At 37.7% G+C, this 18373-nt stretch overlaps 1 protein-coding gene across 2 annotated transcripts in view; it reads right to left on the reverse strand.

Annotated features, from left to right (window-relative positions):
* LOC124612642 (probable Dol-P-Man:Man(7)GlcNAc(2)-PP-Dol alpha-1,6-mannosyltransferase) overlaps positions 1–18373 on the reverse strand; it is a 179714-nt gene that overhangs the window by 35810 nt on the left and 125531 nt on the right. For both annotated transcript variants that reach the window (XM_047140943.1, XM_047140942.1), the window contains exon 7: positions 13891–14117. In XM_047140943.1, the coding sequence (XP_046996899.1) occupies positions 13891–14117 (227 nt within the window). The remainder of the gene's footprint in view (positions 1–13890; positions 14118–18373) is intronic.

Genomic DNA, 18373 nt, shown 5'->3' on the forward strand with positions numbered 1-18373 from the left:
ATTACAAATAGGACATAACTACATAAGAGGTAAAGCATCCATAAAATATAAATATATACGTAACTCAAAACAAACTACACTCTACTTCAGGTTACGAGAAATGCCATCTTTGCAGAAACACTAGCCACCTGAGGTACAGAAATTTTAGAAAAGTTTTTGCCACCGCTGTACTAAAAGTGCTAGAAACAGGCCTGTAGATAATATAACATTTAATATCTTTTTAAGGCTCAACAGTCTTACACTGAGGAAAATATACAAATCAGGATACAAATTTTTATTCATCAATGTTTTTAGAAAATAATCTTCATGACATGTAAATTTACCACTGTTCAAATATCAGAAGATTAACCTACATTCTATTAAAAGAAATCTTACATGTACTTTCCTAAACACTTCTATCACTCATTAAGCAGTTTAAATCAATATATACAGTTCTGAGTCTTTGTTGTTGATTAAAGCTCTAAAATTCAGAGACAACCATTCACAGATTTTATACTGTCATAAATCTATACTTTATGAGAAAAGCGCAGCACTGCTAAACCTCAGTCACATGTACCTTTTGAAAAATTATTGATACAACTTCTATCATAAGAACCTATGAGAGAGGAAAACTGTAAAAATTGTAACTAATTATTTTATAACCGGTCTTTTATGGAAGATAAGATTTCAAATGATTTCATTAGAGATAATTACTACATTATAACAATAAGTGACAATTTAACTGCAAGCATCCTTCGTATAGCAAAGATCTTTCAGTGTGTGATTATCACAGCTTTGGCAACCTATAGAAAGACATTCATGGATGTCAGTTTCAGCCGGATGAGGAAATATAAGAGTGGGCATGGCTATGGATACATCGGTGGCCGACTGTTTTCCACAAAACAGAAACTGATCATCATGTCCCCCAATGGGATAAATGTGTTAATATGTGTGATGATTACTTTTGAATGGAACCATTCTCTGGTCTGCTTTTTGGGTGGGTGTTTGGTTTTAATTTGATTACCCCTTATATTGCAATATTTATAGCCAGTGAAAGAATATGTAGTTTGCATGCATTTGGTTTCTTTGGCTGCTTAGTAAAAGTTAAAGCTTTCCTCAACCCAAAGTCGGCTTGAAGACTTACGTGTGTAACAAGCATGGCCCTATTGGAACTGGTGTGCTCTTTCCTTCCTCCAACCTTAAAAGTGACTCAGCCCACAAGGTAAAGGAGGACAATTTAACACGGACTCCAAACCATGGTGTAACTTGGCATTGTGAACATTAAAAAATCATTTCCAGAGGTAAATAAGCAATAAGTGACAAAAGAATGTCCTACAACAAACTGGGGACTGAGGAAAAAAATTTAAGGAAGAAACATTACATGATGAGCACAATGAGGAAAAATTTGTACTTAGGGCACCAGTGTAACAATGATAACAGAACATACTCGAGTTGACAAAAATGCAAATGCTAGCCAAGTCTGCAGGTTGCGCTGTTTCATTTGACCAAGAACAGCACCTTTGCAATGTCCTTAATACATTGCAAGGATTAGTTGTGGTCAGAACAGTGTTCTGTGAAGTTATGAGACCATTATCTCAGAGCTAAGCGAATTTGAACATGGGCAAATTGTTGGTGCTCGTAAAGTCGGGGCTTCTGTAACCACAGCAGTCAACATATTTGATGTTTCAAGAGGCACTGTATCGAAAATTTGAACCGCATCTAGGGGAAGCAGAAAACATCAGCTGTTAAGTCCCATCTTTGATGAAAGTGTCTGTTTAAAGTGATCATGTAAGACAGTCACTGAAGAAGACCATGAAGAAAAATAAGAGGACGAGAGCTGCAAAAATCACTGCAGAATGGAATGTAGCACTCATGAACTGTGTCAGAATCAAAACAATACAAAGGAAACTCAATAATCAGGGTATACCAGGGCAAGCTGGAGTACCAGAACCTCTCATCAGTGATGCAAACGCCCATAACAGGAAAATGTGGTGTGGTGCTGAAGCTATAAAACCTGGACAATGGAGCAATGGATATAAGTCCTTTGGTTGGATGAGTCTTCTTTCACACGGTTTCCACCTTCTGGCCAATTTTACATCCCAAAGATGAAACATGGTGGGGGATCAGTGATGATTTGGGCTACCTTACCATGGTATTCCATGGGCCCATGGTTACTTAGGAAGGTCACATTACTGCCAATGATTACGTGACCATTGTGGCTTATCAGGTCCATCCCGTGACACCATGTTTGTTCCCCAATGTTGATGCTTTATTCCAAGAAGTTAGGACCCCCCCCCCCCCCTTCACTCAGACTGCATTATGCAGGACCAATTTTGTGGGCATGAAGATAAATTGTCACATCTCCCATGGTCACTACAGTTACAGTTTTATTGAACCTCTGTGGTCTACTTTGGAGAGAAGGGAACAAGATCGCTATCCACCCCCATTCTTGTTATGTAAACTTGCAACAATTTTGCTCAAAGAATGGTAAAAAATTCCCTTGAAAACCATAGAGGACTTGTATTTATCCATTCAACAAAATGAGCCATTTTGTACACATTATAATACAATGCAATTATTTGAAAACTGAATGCAACCAACCACAGAAAAGATACAATTTTCAGTACAGTTATGTAACATTCTGGTGTGTAAAATGAAGTTCATATAATAAGTATTATTTAAATAAATGGCAGAACATGACAAATACAGCTCATACAAGGTCTGTCCAAAAAATTCCAGAACATTCACAATTTCGTGCCAGTGGTGTGTTGGGGCGAAATGCAGTTAGCATCCCTGCACATGCCTGCATTTTCTTTGACAAAGAAATTTGACAAAGATCTTTGATGTGGCATTAAAAAGGAGTATTACACTGTCATCATATTTTTCGTCAAATTTCAAGATGGCGGAGACAACAACTACTAGTTATTATGTGCCACAGTTGCTTGTACCACAATTGCATTGTGTGTACATTTGGAAAAAATGTGGCACAAAAAAGGAAACATACTTGGGTGAAGCCATGGGCATTATGATGAGATAATAAAAGCATTCAGAAAAATTTGTTACAAGAGCTGCAAGTGGAGGACGTCAAATCTCATACAAATGACTTACGAATGGATGAGAGTGTTTTTCAGTATTTGCTCAGCAAAGTGGTTGCTCACGTTACAAGACAGAATACTCACTTGAGAGATGCTATATGTGCAAAAGACAGGCTCACCATGACACTACGATTTCTTAATACAGGACAGAGCTACTCTAGCAGCATTCGAATACCACATTGCCCATTAACCAAAATAATTCCAGGAATGTGTGAAGTGATTTATAAAGCACTGAAGGGGGAATATCTAAAGGTAAATAAATGTTTAGTAAATTTTATGGGCAATAAGAACTATTTTTATTTTTGAATAATTTAATTAATAGAATTAGAGTTCCTATAACTACAAAATTAATAAAAAGTATGGAACAGATGAAGTACTTTTTAACTTGTGGCATCTAGAGTTCAAAAATAGAGAAAGTAAAATGGAGAGCTAAGAATTTTTTTTATTTTTTATTTTAGAGTTTGACCACCTCCTCTATTCCGTCTTGCTAAAAAGCTGCCTGGATGTTTCCAGATGTAGAGGTGGATGGCTGAAGCTGTGGTTGTGGATGTGAGGTCATCTGCAACACATTCCACCTGCCCATCAGCACATGGTTAATAGCATGCATTGTGCCCCTTGCTTATCCCCCACCCCAGTTGAAGCAAGGTTATCAAAAAGAGTCCCAAACATCACTGGTCCTGACTTTGAAGCCATGTTTACAAACACACTACAGACGCGTCAAATAGCCGTAGCGATGCCAGTGCTCCAAGCAGTTACATTTCACATTGCAGCGAACAGAAGATGAACAAATTTTATGATCAAATCCACTTTGAGGCTCTAGATTTGATCATATTTCTTCAACACAATGCGAGATTTGACAATGTTCCCTACTACACTGTCAAATATCTCTCACATAAATATTTGAAATATCAGCTTTGTCAAATAAATATGATAGTGTAATATTGGCCTTGGTTATTGTTTAGTGTTGTATTGAGTAGAATGTTGTATTGCACAGTTTGCCAAATTTTGAGGTGGCAGAATTAGAAGAATAGTGCATCTGCATCAAATTTTGCATGAAAATTGGAAAACCTTTATGGAGACACACCAAATGATGCAGGAAGCCTACAGTAGTGAGTGCTTAAGCCATACTCAGTGTTACAAACAGTTCATGTGGTTTAAAAATGGCCAGATGGAAGTTAAAGGTGACACTTTGTTTAGGATGCCATTTGACGTCTACCGGCGACGCTCATGTCAGGAATGTCAATGAAATTGTACATGCCAATCAAAGACCAACTGCCCAAGAACAGAAGAATGTAACATTTCAGTTGGTTCATGTCACAAAATCCTGACAAAGCATCTTGTAATGCATCATCTTGTCCACAAGTTCATCCCATAGCTCACGAATCGAGACCAGAAAAACCTTCACCTACCAATCAGTGGAGAGCTTTTGGATCACACAAATGAGAACAAGATGTTCATTAAGAGAGTCTTAACTGGTGATGAGATGTGGGCTATAGTGATGATGTTGAGACCAAGGTCCAATCTTCACAATGGGTTCAGAAAAGTTCTCCAAGACCAAAAAAAGCCCATTAGGTCAGGTCAAACATCAAAGCCATGTTGATAGTTTTTGACTCTGAAGGATTAGTTCATCATGAATTTATGCCACAGGGACAAACTGTTAATTGATGGTACTATCAGCACATTTTGCAATGCCTGTGAGAAAATGTGAAAAGGAAACGGCCTAAAATGTGGTGAGACAATTCATGGCTATTGCATCATGATAATGCACCCACACATTCACAGCCCCGGATCTATGATATTTCTGAACTGGGGCAAAAACCTGATAGTGATGCCCCCCTCCCCTCTCAAGTGTTTGAGATAGGATGTCAAAAATCTTTAAAAAATTGATTTTTCAAAAATATGTTCAATTTGTAGTACACATCTTTCTGAGGAGTTTGATACATAAAATATATAAGTTCAAGGAAATGTAAGGCATGTTATTTGCTCTTGAGTGTGCCAAAGTGCACTGCCATGCCACTTCACACAGCATTCTTCTATAGGAATTTAAGACCAATAAAAATGAGACATCAAGACCATACATATTTCTTCAATCCTTAGTTCCCAACATTTTTTTCCTCTCTCATCTTTCTACAGCTTTACATGGCATGCTTTCCTTTCTGCGACAGAGTCTATTAAGTCATCAAAGTTTGTCAAATCTTTTGCTACATGAAAACTCAAAATCTTGTTGTCCAATACTGAAAAAGCTGCTAATAAGAATAGTACCCAAGACTTGTGTGGTTTCTCTATTTGATTACATCTGTTTTGTCACTGTCTGTTTGATACAATGTAACAGGCCTTTCTAATATTGCAGCAATTGTAACACATGCCAAATAAGCAAGACTGTTTTGGTACAAATGGTCATTTTTATGCACCTCATTTACATAAATAACATGACAGATCATAATTCATGAAGAACCAATATCAAATGCCTATTAGGCCTACAATAAGCAAAAAGTTTTATGTTAGGAAATAATTTCACGTTTCATTCGTACGCTCCAGCTTCTCAAACACAAGATCGTAAAGTAGTAGTACAAAATTTTTATATAAATTTTGAATAATCATATTCTTCCACACAATTTATGTGAGGTCCCCATTTCTTTTGCTTTCTCATTCTGACAAACAATCTTGTCATCTTTAATTCTGTAACTATTCCTACCTTTCAAAAAAACTTGTTCTCTGGATAACTTCACTAACCCTGCCAGAATCACCGATTTAGTTATCCCGCATCTATTCTCCAGTTAGGCATTATTACATGTCCGTACAGAGCATTTTAAGTACTGTTCTGAGAACTGTACTTAAATGGCTACTAACCGGGGACTGTATAACTGGTCCACAGTAGTGCAATGACCTGGCAAAAATTTTCTGTCAAAATTTCATTTTCTGTAATACACCGAGAAGATAATTTGTAATCTTTCTTATTTGTTATTCCTGTGAGCCATTTATTTCCACTCTGGTAATCTGAATCTATGGATTTTGCTAACAATTATAACAACACTGATCATTTGCACAGCCAGTCAACCACATAAACAAACAGTGATTGGCATTCACTCATTCCGCCCTGTCCTCTATTGTCTACGGGAAAGTTTTTTATTTCTAGGTGCTATGGTGATTCCCCTGGCAGAGACATCACGTACTTTATGCACACATTCAAAAATTGACTTATGATTCATTCAGAAATCAACTTAGAATGTGTTCAAAAATGTTCAAAATCCAACAGGGATGCGTTTCAAAATCATATGAATAACCAATAGATCAATGTGCACTGGATGATAGGCGCTTTGTGAAACAAGGTTTCTTTCTTCAAGAAAAAGGACTGGTTAGCCTGGTTCTCGTATGGCTGTGTTCCATTATAGGATATAGATCGTATCTGTTTTTTTTTTCTTTCTTTTTTTGTGTGGCTGTGTTCCAGCCTCTGGTTTTTTTTAAAGATTTCATTGGTTTTTAAGATGTGGTAAAACCACAGCAGCTATCATAAATTGTTTTATTTATTACTCAGTCACAGCTAGTTTTGGGACTATAAATTCATATCTTCAGGTGAAAAACAGGTGAACTTGAAGAAGATATAATGTTTACAGTAAGATCTAACCTTAGTCTGACTGTGCCAAAATGTCACAGTGTCAATTACCACATAAGGACTACGGATGTGGTTAGATCTCCATGAGGGTAAATAATAGATGTCCCCTATCTTCCCACTTGAAATCAGTGTGTAATAAATGCAACTGTCATCCACAAAATGAAAGAACTCATGAGGCAAGATGAAACACTAAAAGTAAAGTGATGGTAAGAATGAAATCCAAAGAAATGGAAAAGTATCCCTCAGTAGAACCTGCTTACTAACAATGGGAGTGAAAAAACCACAGGTGAAGTGGCCAGGACACCAGCACAACACATGCTGAGTGCGTGGGTCATGTTCACGGAAGATCGCCGAGGTGTGCAGGCGCAGAACCGGAGGACCAACAAAAGAGCCCAGTGACCTCAGGCACACATAAGCAATGGTAGGAACCAAACCCAAGCAAGAAATTATCTACATGACAGTACGAGAAGACAAGGGAACATAAAACCAAAATACGGAATCACCAGTTATGAAAAACAGTATAACTGAGAAACAATGTAAAGTGCCTTGATGGATTGACAGTGTCATAAGCAACTGTGTTTAAGTGTGAGGTAATACACCACATTTGTGCAAGCAAGTAAAATATAAGAACGAACTGATTATCAACTATCGCTGAAAACAATGTATTGCTTCAAAAGGGTCACAAAAGTAGCTGTGACTGAGTGATAAGTAAAACAATATCTGATAGCTGTTGTGGTTTTATTAGTTACTACAGCTGTGGTAACCCCACACACCAAGTGAAGTGTATTTTTGTTCTTACTGGTCACCTTCCTACAAATACCAACAGATTTTTTCAGTAACAATTTTAATCTTGTTTGATGTTACTATCCTATTTAAACAAATACTGAATATTGTAGTTTACCTTCACTAACCTCCATAAGGGGAAGGTAATCAGAACCAAGTGTGATGTTGAATGAAATATTAATTTCTTGTGTGTACCACTACATGAATCTCTGATTTCCACCTTCTAATAATGCTTAACATATATATAACAAATAGTGTTCAAAGGTTGCTACCTTGTCTAATAACTTCACCTGTCAGAACATGTTTAGTTAGATTTCTATCCCTTTCCTTAAGTTCAACTGCAAAGGAAAACTAAGCTGAATTTGTAATTACTATGAGCAATGGATTACAATTACCTTTTTTTATGAACTGAATAGGCCAAAAATATGGAATCAAAAACCTGTATGAGCCAGGCAAACCTCTCTACTGCCAATAACATTAAACTCATTGCTCATAGTTTCTGTTCAAAGGCAAAAGATCTCACTGTGCAGTGTCACATACTAGATGTGGCAGATGAAAGAGTAACACTAATGGCTACTAATTATTCTTAGTCAGTGTTTATACAATGCTTTCAGTCATAGCTGAGATGCCACTGATGTGATTAATTTTGCGAAGAACATAAAAGAATTTGTACAGAGTAGTAAAGTAAAAATGGAGTAGTTAATAGGTATTTTGCTCTGCTAACAGAACAAAATTTCAGTCGAAATAAACTGATTCTGAGTTGGACTCTGAATATGACACTTAGCAAGATGAAGAGAATGTGATATTCTTATGATTGTCAGGGCCACTTTGAGAACATATTTTAACACAAGTGACTTATCACTGCGTGCTCCCTCCTTCCCCATTTTCTCTCTTACACTTTCAGCTGTGTCAGTTTTCACAACTAATTGCGATAGGCATTGTATACAAATCTAACATTTTGGCACTACTTGTTTCCCTCTCAGCTTGGCACCACAAGCAACCACTACTAAGTATGATGCATCATGTATAAAAAAACTAGCAGTTGTGGTGCCCCTCTCAGCTTGGCACCCTAAGTGGTGGCAGCCTGTGCCTCAGCCTTAAGCCAGTTCTGATGGTAGCATGGTAGGGCAATGAATTGTAAGCACTGGAAAGATTGCAATGCAGTGAGCCAGACTTCCAAACTACAGTGAAAATGTTACTAATTCAAGGAATTCCACTGCAAAATTTCTCTACAAGAGATTTTAAAAGTTATGCAAATAAATAAAACAGTAGTTTTTTTGGCAAATATGACATTCATTAATTTTCCTTTGAAAATGTTTCCCTTACTTTGTCTGCTTGAGAAATATTCGTCAGATGAAATACAACACAATTAAGTTTCTTTTTACAAAAATCTATCTATCAGAAATAATTACAGGTAATGAGACACAAAGCATCTCAAGTACCCATGGATGAGTGAAAATTTTTATAATTTTGTGTTTGCAGGAGTAATGAAGGCACCTTGGATCCAAATAGTAAGAAGTTGCACACCAGGCAGGAGTCGTTGCTGCAATTTAAAAACAAACAAATGAATAAAAAATGAAGTGACTGTTGGTGAAGTTGAGTTTGGAGCAAGATCTAATCAAATAATTTTAAAAAAATAATCATTTTAAGTTTGGGCTTGTTTAATTAACACCCTGGACCACATCACAGAAGTACTGCATACTTCACATGAACCTGCTTCATTAAGAGTTGCTTCCAAGACATAACTGTGTATGTGGGTAGCACACACAAACTCATCATACGAGATGGTCCAATAAAATTATTAGGTGACTGATTATATGTGCCTGAAGGCAAAATTTCCCTTAAATCTGTACATAATGGAAATTGACTGAATTTTGAGTATGCCTGCTTGCTTGCGCCATTACTTCATCCACTTGGAAGCATCCAGTGAAGAGATTGTCACTGACTGACTTCAAAGAGGCTGAAAAGTTTCTTGCTATGTAATTTTTGTGACTGCTGTATGAAGGAAATGGAATCAATTATATTCTTTTAGAACATCCAACACTATATATTGGTGTAATTCTTATGGCAGACATGAGGAGTTTTGCTCCAGATGAATTTTGAGAAATAATATATCTTGACATGTGAAATAATGCCTATTTGGTAACGTTAAGGGCAGTAACAACACACGGAAAATATTAACATAATCATAGGCCCTTCTATCGACCACCAGATTCTCCTCCTGGTGCAACCAAAAATTTTAAAGAAAATCTCAGTTCACTATACATAAGTTCCAAAATGATACTGCAATCATTGCAGGAGACTAATTACCCGACAATCAACTGTGATAATTATAGTTTCCTTAGTGGAGGGCGTGACAAGACATCCTGTGAAATGTTACTAAACTAGCTGCACAGATAGTTCAGAAACCCACTAATAGATCTAATGGCAACAAATAACCTGACCTCTTTGAGGGAGTCAGAGTATTCCATAATGGATATAAAACAAATCATCGAGCTGCAGATAAAGAGATGCTGAATGAAACTTGTGTGACAGTCAAAACATCAATGCATGAAATATTCATTGACTACTGTAGGGGAAAACTGTCAAATGATCTTTCACAAAACCCAACAATATTTTGGTCATACGTAAAGACTTAGTGGCATCAAAGTTCGTGACCAGTCACTCACTCATGGACGAGACTGGAGCTGAAGTTGAGAGTAAAAAGCAAAAGCAAAAATACTTAACTCTGTTTTCAAATGTTTCTTTACAAAGGAAAAACCCAGGAGAACTGCCCCAATTTAAACCTCTTACCACTGAAAAGAGGAGTGAAACCAGTATTATTGTCATTAATGTCGGGAAACAGCTGAAACTGTTAAAATTGAACAAAGCTTCGCATCCCAATGGAATTTCTATCGGATTCTATATTGAATTTTTGTGTGCGTTAGCTCCTCTTCTGACTATAATCTATCTTAGATCCCTCAAACAAAAAATGGTGGCCAGTGGTTGGAAGAAAGCATAGGCAACAACCATCTACAAGACGGATTGGGACCCACAAAACTACCATCCACTATCTGCGACACTGATCTGTTGCAGAATCTTAGAACATATTGTGACCCCCTACATATCACTCCTGCAGGGGTTGTGAGAATAAGATTAGATCAATTACACCACACACAGAGGCATTCAGTCAATCATTTTTTGCATGCTCCATATGTGAATGGAACAGGAATAATCTCTAACAACCAGTTCAATCGGACGCCCTCCATCACGTACTTTGCAATGGTTCGTAGAGTATAGGTGTAGATGTAAATCACTTTGAACTGTTGCCTTTTGTTACGTAGGCTCAAAAATACACTGTTCTCACAACTGATGGCCATTGCAAAGGAAACTGATGGAAATACTGCTAAGAAATATCTATAACTCAGTTCCAGAATTTTTGAATTTTGGCCAACTATAGAATCTTTCCATTCACTGGGTCTCTTTTGTAAGTTTCTACTGGCAGAGGAGTACATTATTTTCATGTCTGCTGAAGCTTTCACCTAAAGGTGATGTCACATTAGATAACATTAGGGCTATAGGGAGGACGGAAGTCTCTTAAATGAAATGATATTATGAAAAGGGTAGTTGCTATTCTGTGTGTGTGTTTTCTATTTTTGACAAAGGCCTTGTTGGACAAAAGCTTATTTTGTGATAGTCTTTTTGTAGTGCCTATCTGCTATTCAGCATCTCTGCTATATGGCGAGTTGCAACTATCCTTTCCATAATACTGTAAATTCCATGCTGGATTTTCCATTGTTTGCTTCTTACACGAAATAGAACATATTTTTGAGCATTTTGTTTAAGTAGTGATGTCATACTTCAGAATATGCTGCCTGGTCTCAACATGGGATGTGTTGTTTTAAGCATGTCTCAGTCTTGAATATGCATTGATCCTTGCACCACTTGTGCATCCATTGTTGTGAACAAAGCATGAAACATTTCAACACTACCTTCATGGCAAACAACAACTGTTATTTCCTTGGCAGACCAAAACTCTCAGACTTCTGAGGGATACTCCCACAGATTGGTTTCTAAAGTAGTAGAATTTACAAATACTGTATTGTACTTGCACTAGATGATGATGACTCTGTTAAATGCATACATTCAGATCTACCTGAGGCCTTTGGCACTCTTCACCACGTAATTTTGCCAAAGAAGCTTGAATAATTAGGAATAGACGCAGCAGCACATGATGAATAAAATTGGGTATGGAGTGCAGACAGAACAGGTCTCAAATGAAGTTTGTTTCGCAACACACTTATCAGATACAAAACACATAAATGTAGGAGGTCTTGAGGCTTGTATCTTAAGAACATGACTGACCTTTTTATACATCAACAAATTTCCAAACCCTGTTAAACATGGAGAAAAAGACAGCAGCATTGTAAGCACAGATTAAGTACCAGAAACATGGTAGAGAAATCAGATGAAACACTCCAGAATGTTCACAACTGGTCAGCATAAAATACAGTAACAATGGACGAAAAAAAAAAAAAAAACACCACCATTAATGACAGCTTACTGATGATAAATAATGCAGTCACATTAAACATAGATGATAATTCTACAGAGCAGTGTAGCAAATACAAAATTTTGGGGACAAATATTGACTTCCAGGCAAAGTGGAACAAGCATATTGCAAAGAGAATGTCATTAATAAGTTATTTGCTTGTATTTTTGTCACCAGTGTGAAGCAGAAAATGTATCATACGAGGGTTGTTTTTTATGTAAGGGCTGTTCGCGCGTATAGTCCCGTAGTTTGCGCGGACGCCGCAACACGCCACCGCACCACTTGCTGGTATCCTTCCCGTTCACACTGATGCAAGTTGCAGCTCTGTAGCTGACGTGTACGCATCACTGTGCTACTTTATAATGTTTACAATTATTAAATCGCCCGCCGCGTGTGAGATACGGTCAGTGATATGTTTTTTGACTGCGAGAAGCCTATCAGCTGCAGAAATTCATCATCAGTTAACAGAAGTTTATGGCTTGAATGCAATGAGTGAAGGTAAAGTGCGTCAATGGGTTAGAGAGTTTAAAAATTGCCATCAAAACATCCATGACGAAGAACGCTCAGGCCGGCCCTATGTGATCACTGATGATTTGGAGGCTGCAGTCGAAACAAAGATTCGTGAGGACAGAAGATTCACAATTTCCACTCTTTCTTTGGAATTTCCACAAGTTTCAAGATCGCTTTTGTACAAAATTGTGTCCGAAAACCTAAACTTTAAGAAACTGTGTTCTCAGTGGGTACCCAGACTCCTCACAGAGGACCACAAAGGGAAGAGATTTGCCACTTCATTGGACTTTTTGATTCATTACGAGGAAGAAGGGGATGACATGTTGAGTCAAATTGCCACTGGAGATGAAACATGGGTATCCCATATCACTCCCGAAAGCAAGCGACAATCGATGGAATGGCGACACACAACCTCACCCATCAATGTCAAAGCCAAACAGACGATGTCAATGCGCAAGATTGTGGCAACTGTGTTCTGGGACCGGCGCGATGTTTTGCTAGTGGACTTTATGCCATGAGGAACGACAATCAACTCAGATGCCTACTGTGCAACTCTAAAGAAGCTCTGCAGAGCAATTCAAAACAAAAGGCACCGCATGCTGACAAAAGGAGTTTTGCTCCTGCACGATAATGCTAGGCCTCACACCTCTCAAAAGACTCGGGATTTGATTGATTCTTTTGGCTGGGAAGTTTTGGACCATGCACCATACAGCCCCGACCTTGCTCCTAGCAATTTTCACCTTTTCCAGTACCTAAAACACCATCTTGGCGGGCAGCGCTTCAATGACGACGATAAAGTGAAAGCGGCCGTGAACTCTTGGCTGTTGGAGCAGGCGGCCGAATTCTTTAAAGAGGGAATTAAAAACTTAGTTGTACGGTATGACAAGTGCTTAAATAAACAAGGCAACTATGTAGAAAAATAGGTAAAAGTGTGTAGAATCAGAAAATAAAAGTTTACAAAAGTATTTGTATCTTTTTTTAAAAATAAAAACGGCCCTTACTTAAAAAACAACCCTCGTAGCTACCTATTACTCATTTGTACGTTTAGTCCTCGCCAATGGAAACATTTCTTGGAGATCAAAATTGCAAAAAATATGAACATTATTTTGCAAACAATAGGTAGGATGAGATCCAGATTTAATCCACATTTACCAGAAGAAATAAATAAAAAGCTCTAAACAATGTTTTTAACCAGTTAATCAAACTGCACAAACAAATCTTAAACATATAACCAACACTAACATATTTTAAAAGGCAGTTAAAGCACACCTCTTTCAAAACTGTAAAACTGCAACAAATGAATAATTAAAAATCTATTTGTCAGACTATAATATATCTTTACAGTAAAAGCAAAGCAGAATTAAAGTATCATTACTTACATCCTGTGACATGCACTAGCTGCTGCAATGTTCAGAAAAGGAAACACATATATTATGAATCTCAGTTCCTTGTGGGGAAGAAAAGAGAAAAGGAAGACAAAAACTATGGCAGGCAATATTAGCTTCCTGACCCTCTCATCATAATATGCTCCTATAGGAACAAGAAAAACAGAAAATGCCATTGCTCGTGGAATTGCAGAGTAGAAATACCACAGAAAAGGTGATGTCTGAAATTATGATTAAGGAATATTGTTAAATTCTCAAAAATACATATTTTAGTTTGTTTATTGTGTAACTGCCAAATGTGATGACACACTGTCATTGCGCTGTACTAATCAATCTACATTCATTTACACTGATTTTCTGATCCAAATTCAATCCTCCAGCATAGAAAATTAGGCATGGATGTAGTTTCAAGGATCTTTTTATTCCTTGCAAATATTACTTAATGTCTTTTGTGTAGACAAAAAAACAACTTTTTACTCAGTGTGTAAATAATTACTACCACCTCCCAAAAGTCTATCATAGCTTGTCAACTCTTTGAAATTTCCCCACTTTCAAATGTATTCCAGGGAGTTGTCCTATACTTATCTTTTTTATAGTGTCATCACATTATCTTTACTTTTATACGAAATTCTAAAGCTTGTAACTATCTTATTGGATGAAAAATGCAGTATTTTATCATACGAGGTCCATATCTTTACATTCTCTGACTGGCCTCACAGATGGAAACTTTCATGTGAAAAGGGTGTCTTATTGCTCAGATTATATTTCTCATATCCATAAATGCACATTCAAGCATTATTTTAATACCCTATTTTTTTAGCGGTAAGTCCATTTAATGTGGGCTCCTTTAACATGTTGACTACCACATGGTCACTGATGGACAAAGCCATTTCTCATGCAAGATGTCAGGTTAATGCCAGTAGCCCTATGCTCTAGTCTCTTTAGATGATGAGTTTCCAATGCAAATGAGAGACAAGTGTGACTTGTTGACAAAATGTACCACCTACAAGCCACATGGCCTGTAGATTAAAACTTGGCTATGTGAGATGATATCAGCTGAGTCTCTGTCATACTTGTGGCATCTCATATAGGGTAAATTTTCCACCTTGTACAAACTCTACGGATTGATCTATGAGAGGATATGGAAAAAAAAAGGTTTAATGAATTTACCTCCGGAAATGCATGGTTTCCTTGCTAGAGACCATTTATTCAATCATACTTTGTTACAGAGACTTCGGCCTAATACGTGCTGTACCATTTAGCCACAGTAACAGTATGCATCGTTTTCTCCTAGAGGATGGTACTGTTCCTCATACATCATTTCCTAGCACCCTCTTCTCCCATAGTAATTGGTAATGTTGTGTCCAGTTCACTTCTCTTGCTGACTCACCTTGTAGTGGATGTGATACAGCATGTACATAATGGCTCAGTATTCAAATCGAGAGCTTGCCAATACGGTGTTCACTTACGGAAAGGCAAATGGTAACAGGTGGCAAGCAGCAAGGTTGTATCAGGAGACCTATCCCCACTGACAACAACCACAGCATTCAAAGTTTGCAACAGTGTTTTGCCGTTTGTCTGACACACGATCGTTTCAGGAAGCAGGAAATCATAAAGGACATACCCGAAATGTTCAGACACCAGACCTGGAGGAAAATGTGATTAACACAGTGAAAGGTGACTGCCATGTCGGTACCAGGCAATTGGCCTGCCAGTACAGGGCAAGCCAGATGACAGTGTGGAACAGTCTCCATGATAATTGTTATTACCCTTATCACTTACAGCTTGTGCAGTACTTTACTAGCGACAGACTTTCCACATCGGGAGCAGTTTTGTCACTGGTTACTTCACCAGGCAACCACTATTCTGGGATTTGTGCCATCCATAATATTCACAGATGAGGTCACCTTTACGAGGAGTAGTATCTTCAACTTTCATAGCAGTCACCTGTGGAATAGTACACAGAACCCCAATGGTATGGTGACAGCAAATCATCAGCATCAATGCAGCTGGAATATATGGGCCGAGATAACCGGCGACCGTATTTTGGGATCAGGCTTCCTTCCACGTCGCCTAACAGGCCAAACTATCAGCATTTCTTGTGGGTAACTTTGCCTCTCCTGCTGGAAGACGTGCCATTGATGTTTCAAACAGTTATGTGGATGCTACATAATGGTGCTCTAGCCCACTTCACCATTAACGTCCAGATGCATCTCAATTGTGTCTTCCCTGGTTTATGGATCGTCAAGAGGGTCCAGTTGCATGGCCTGCTCATTCACCAGATCTCAACCTGTGCAATTTCTGGTTATGGGGCCATCTCAAAGATATCTCGTATGCAGAGCCATTTCCAGATGTGGAGACACTGGAGCAGTGTATTCATGCTGCCTTTGACACTGTTTGGATGCATCCTGGCTGATGTGAACTTGTGAGACAGAACATGCTATGGCACGTACACGAATGCATTGAGGCACATGGAAACCATTTTCAACACATACTACAACTGTGTCTGCATGGTATAGCATATACTAGACCACAGTCTCTGTAACAATGTATGACTGAATAAATGGTCTCTAGCATGGAAACTGTGCATTTCCAGACGTAAGTTCATTAGACATTTTTTGTCCCATATCCTCTCATCGATCAGTCCCTAGAGTTTGAACATGGTGGAAAAAATCACCTTGTAGTTTTACTTGCCTGTGGGTTTCTTGCATTTCTGTGCATGAATTTGTATTTCTTGATTATGCTGATACGGGGTTAACATAAGAGCAGGAATAACATTTTGTTTTACTGATTTTCATTTATTTTTGAAAAATTTTATTTGAAATAAATTACTTGGCATTTACATATGTCTGCCTGTGTGTGTGTGTGTGTGTGTGTGTGTCTATATATATATATATATATATATATATATATATATATATATATATATATATGTGTGTGTGTGTGTGTGTGTGTGTGTGTGTGTGTGTGTGTGTGTGTGTGCACGCGCGCGGGAGTGTATACCTGTCCTTTTTTTCCCCCTAAGGTAAGTCTTTCCGCTCCCGGGATTGGAATGACTCCTTAACCTCTCCCTTAAAACCCACATCCTTTCGTCTTTCCCTCTCCTTCCTCCCTCTTTCCTGATGAAGCAACCTTGGGTTGCTAAAGCTTGAAATTTGTGTGTGTGTTTTTTATTGTTTTTATTGTCTCTATCAACGTACCAACACTTTCGTTTGGTAAGTTACAGCTTCTTTGTTTCTAGATATATTTTTCCCACATGGAATGTTTCCCTCTATTATATTCATATCATTATTTATTACTAATAATTACGAAATTTCAATGTTGTGATATAGAATCATGAAGCTGACTGATTATTTTATAATGTTATGAACAGCGAGTAAAGTGATATCATAAATGATTTTAGTTCAAATGTATCCCGTACCATCAACTTGTGGATTTCAGGATATATTAAATGTAGGATACCAACATTTTTGATGACAATGATGATTATGGTGGTGGTAATAGTAGGAACATCAGAGATTCTGGTGCAGATATAAATCAATCACCACCAACTTGCGTATGGCGTGAGGATTGTTCAGTAAGTCTGTTGAAAAAGAAAGAACTATTATTTTGGGAATTTCTTTCTTTTTTTATTTTTCAATATAATGCCATTTTAACTCTATACCCTTTTCCAAGCATTGCTCCAACTTTTCAAGCTGTCCAAAAAGTAGGATTTCAGTAGGTCTGCAAAACAGGCCTCTATTTGGACAAAGTGAACCATCAAGCACCAATCAATTTTTTCAAGTTTGGAAATTGGATGTTGCAATAACTTTAACTTTAATTACATAACTTTTGCCATTGAAACTGTGCAGGTGTGCACCTGTGCACTGTCACAATGGAAGAGGACCTTCCTTTCTTCCTCAAATGAAGACATTTTCATTGATTTCTTCATTCAACCAGCGCAGTAACAAAACATAATATTCTCCAGTTATTGTTTGTCCTTTTTTCAGATAATTGATGTAGATGACTCCACATGCATCCCAAAAAACTGTGGCTGTCAGCTGTCACCTTGCTAGTCGATTTCACTGTCTTTGCTTTCTTTGGAGCCTGTTCACCTGAAAACCGACTCTTTTGATTGTACCGTAGTTCCTGGAGTGTAATAGTGTATCCTATTTTTTGTCCACAGTCACTTGTTGATGCAGAAACACAGCAGAAGTTTGACAGAAAAGGCCCAAAACAACCTCAGCATTGAGCACATGGTTGCATTCACTGTCCACTGGAAGCAGACACAGTACTGATCTTGTCTAGATTTTTTTTCATGCTCAATTTTTCATGAAAAATTGAAAGCCCTATACCCTGTGATAGGCCTGTGGTCTCAACTATTTCTTGTGCTTTGATTTGTTGATCACTCAAAAGCATACAGTGCCTTTTGTCAATCATTTCAAGGGTGGTCACTTCCATTGGATGTCCCAAGTGTTGATCCTCTTTTTTTGGATGT

The sequence above is a fragment of the Schistocerca americana genome, chromosome 4 (assembly GCF_021461395.2).
Source record: "Schistocerca americana isolate TAMUIC-IGC-003095 chromosome 4, iqSchAmer2.1, whole genome shotgun sequence".
NCBI classification, from domain to species: Eukaryota; Metazoa; Arthropoda; class Insecta; order Orthoptera; family Acrididae; genus Schistocerca; species Schistocerca americana.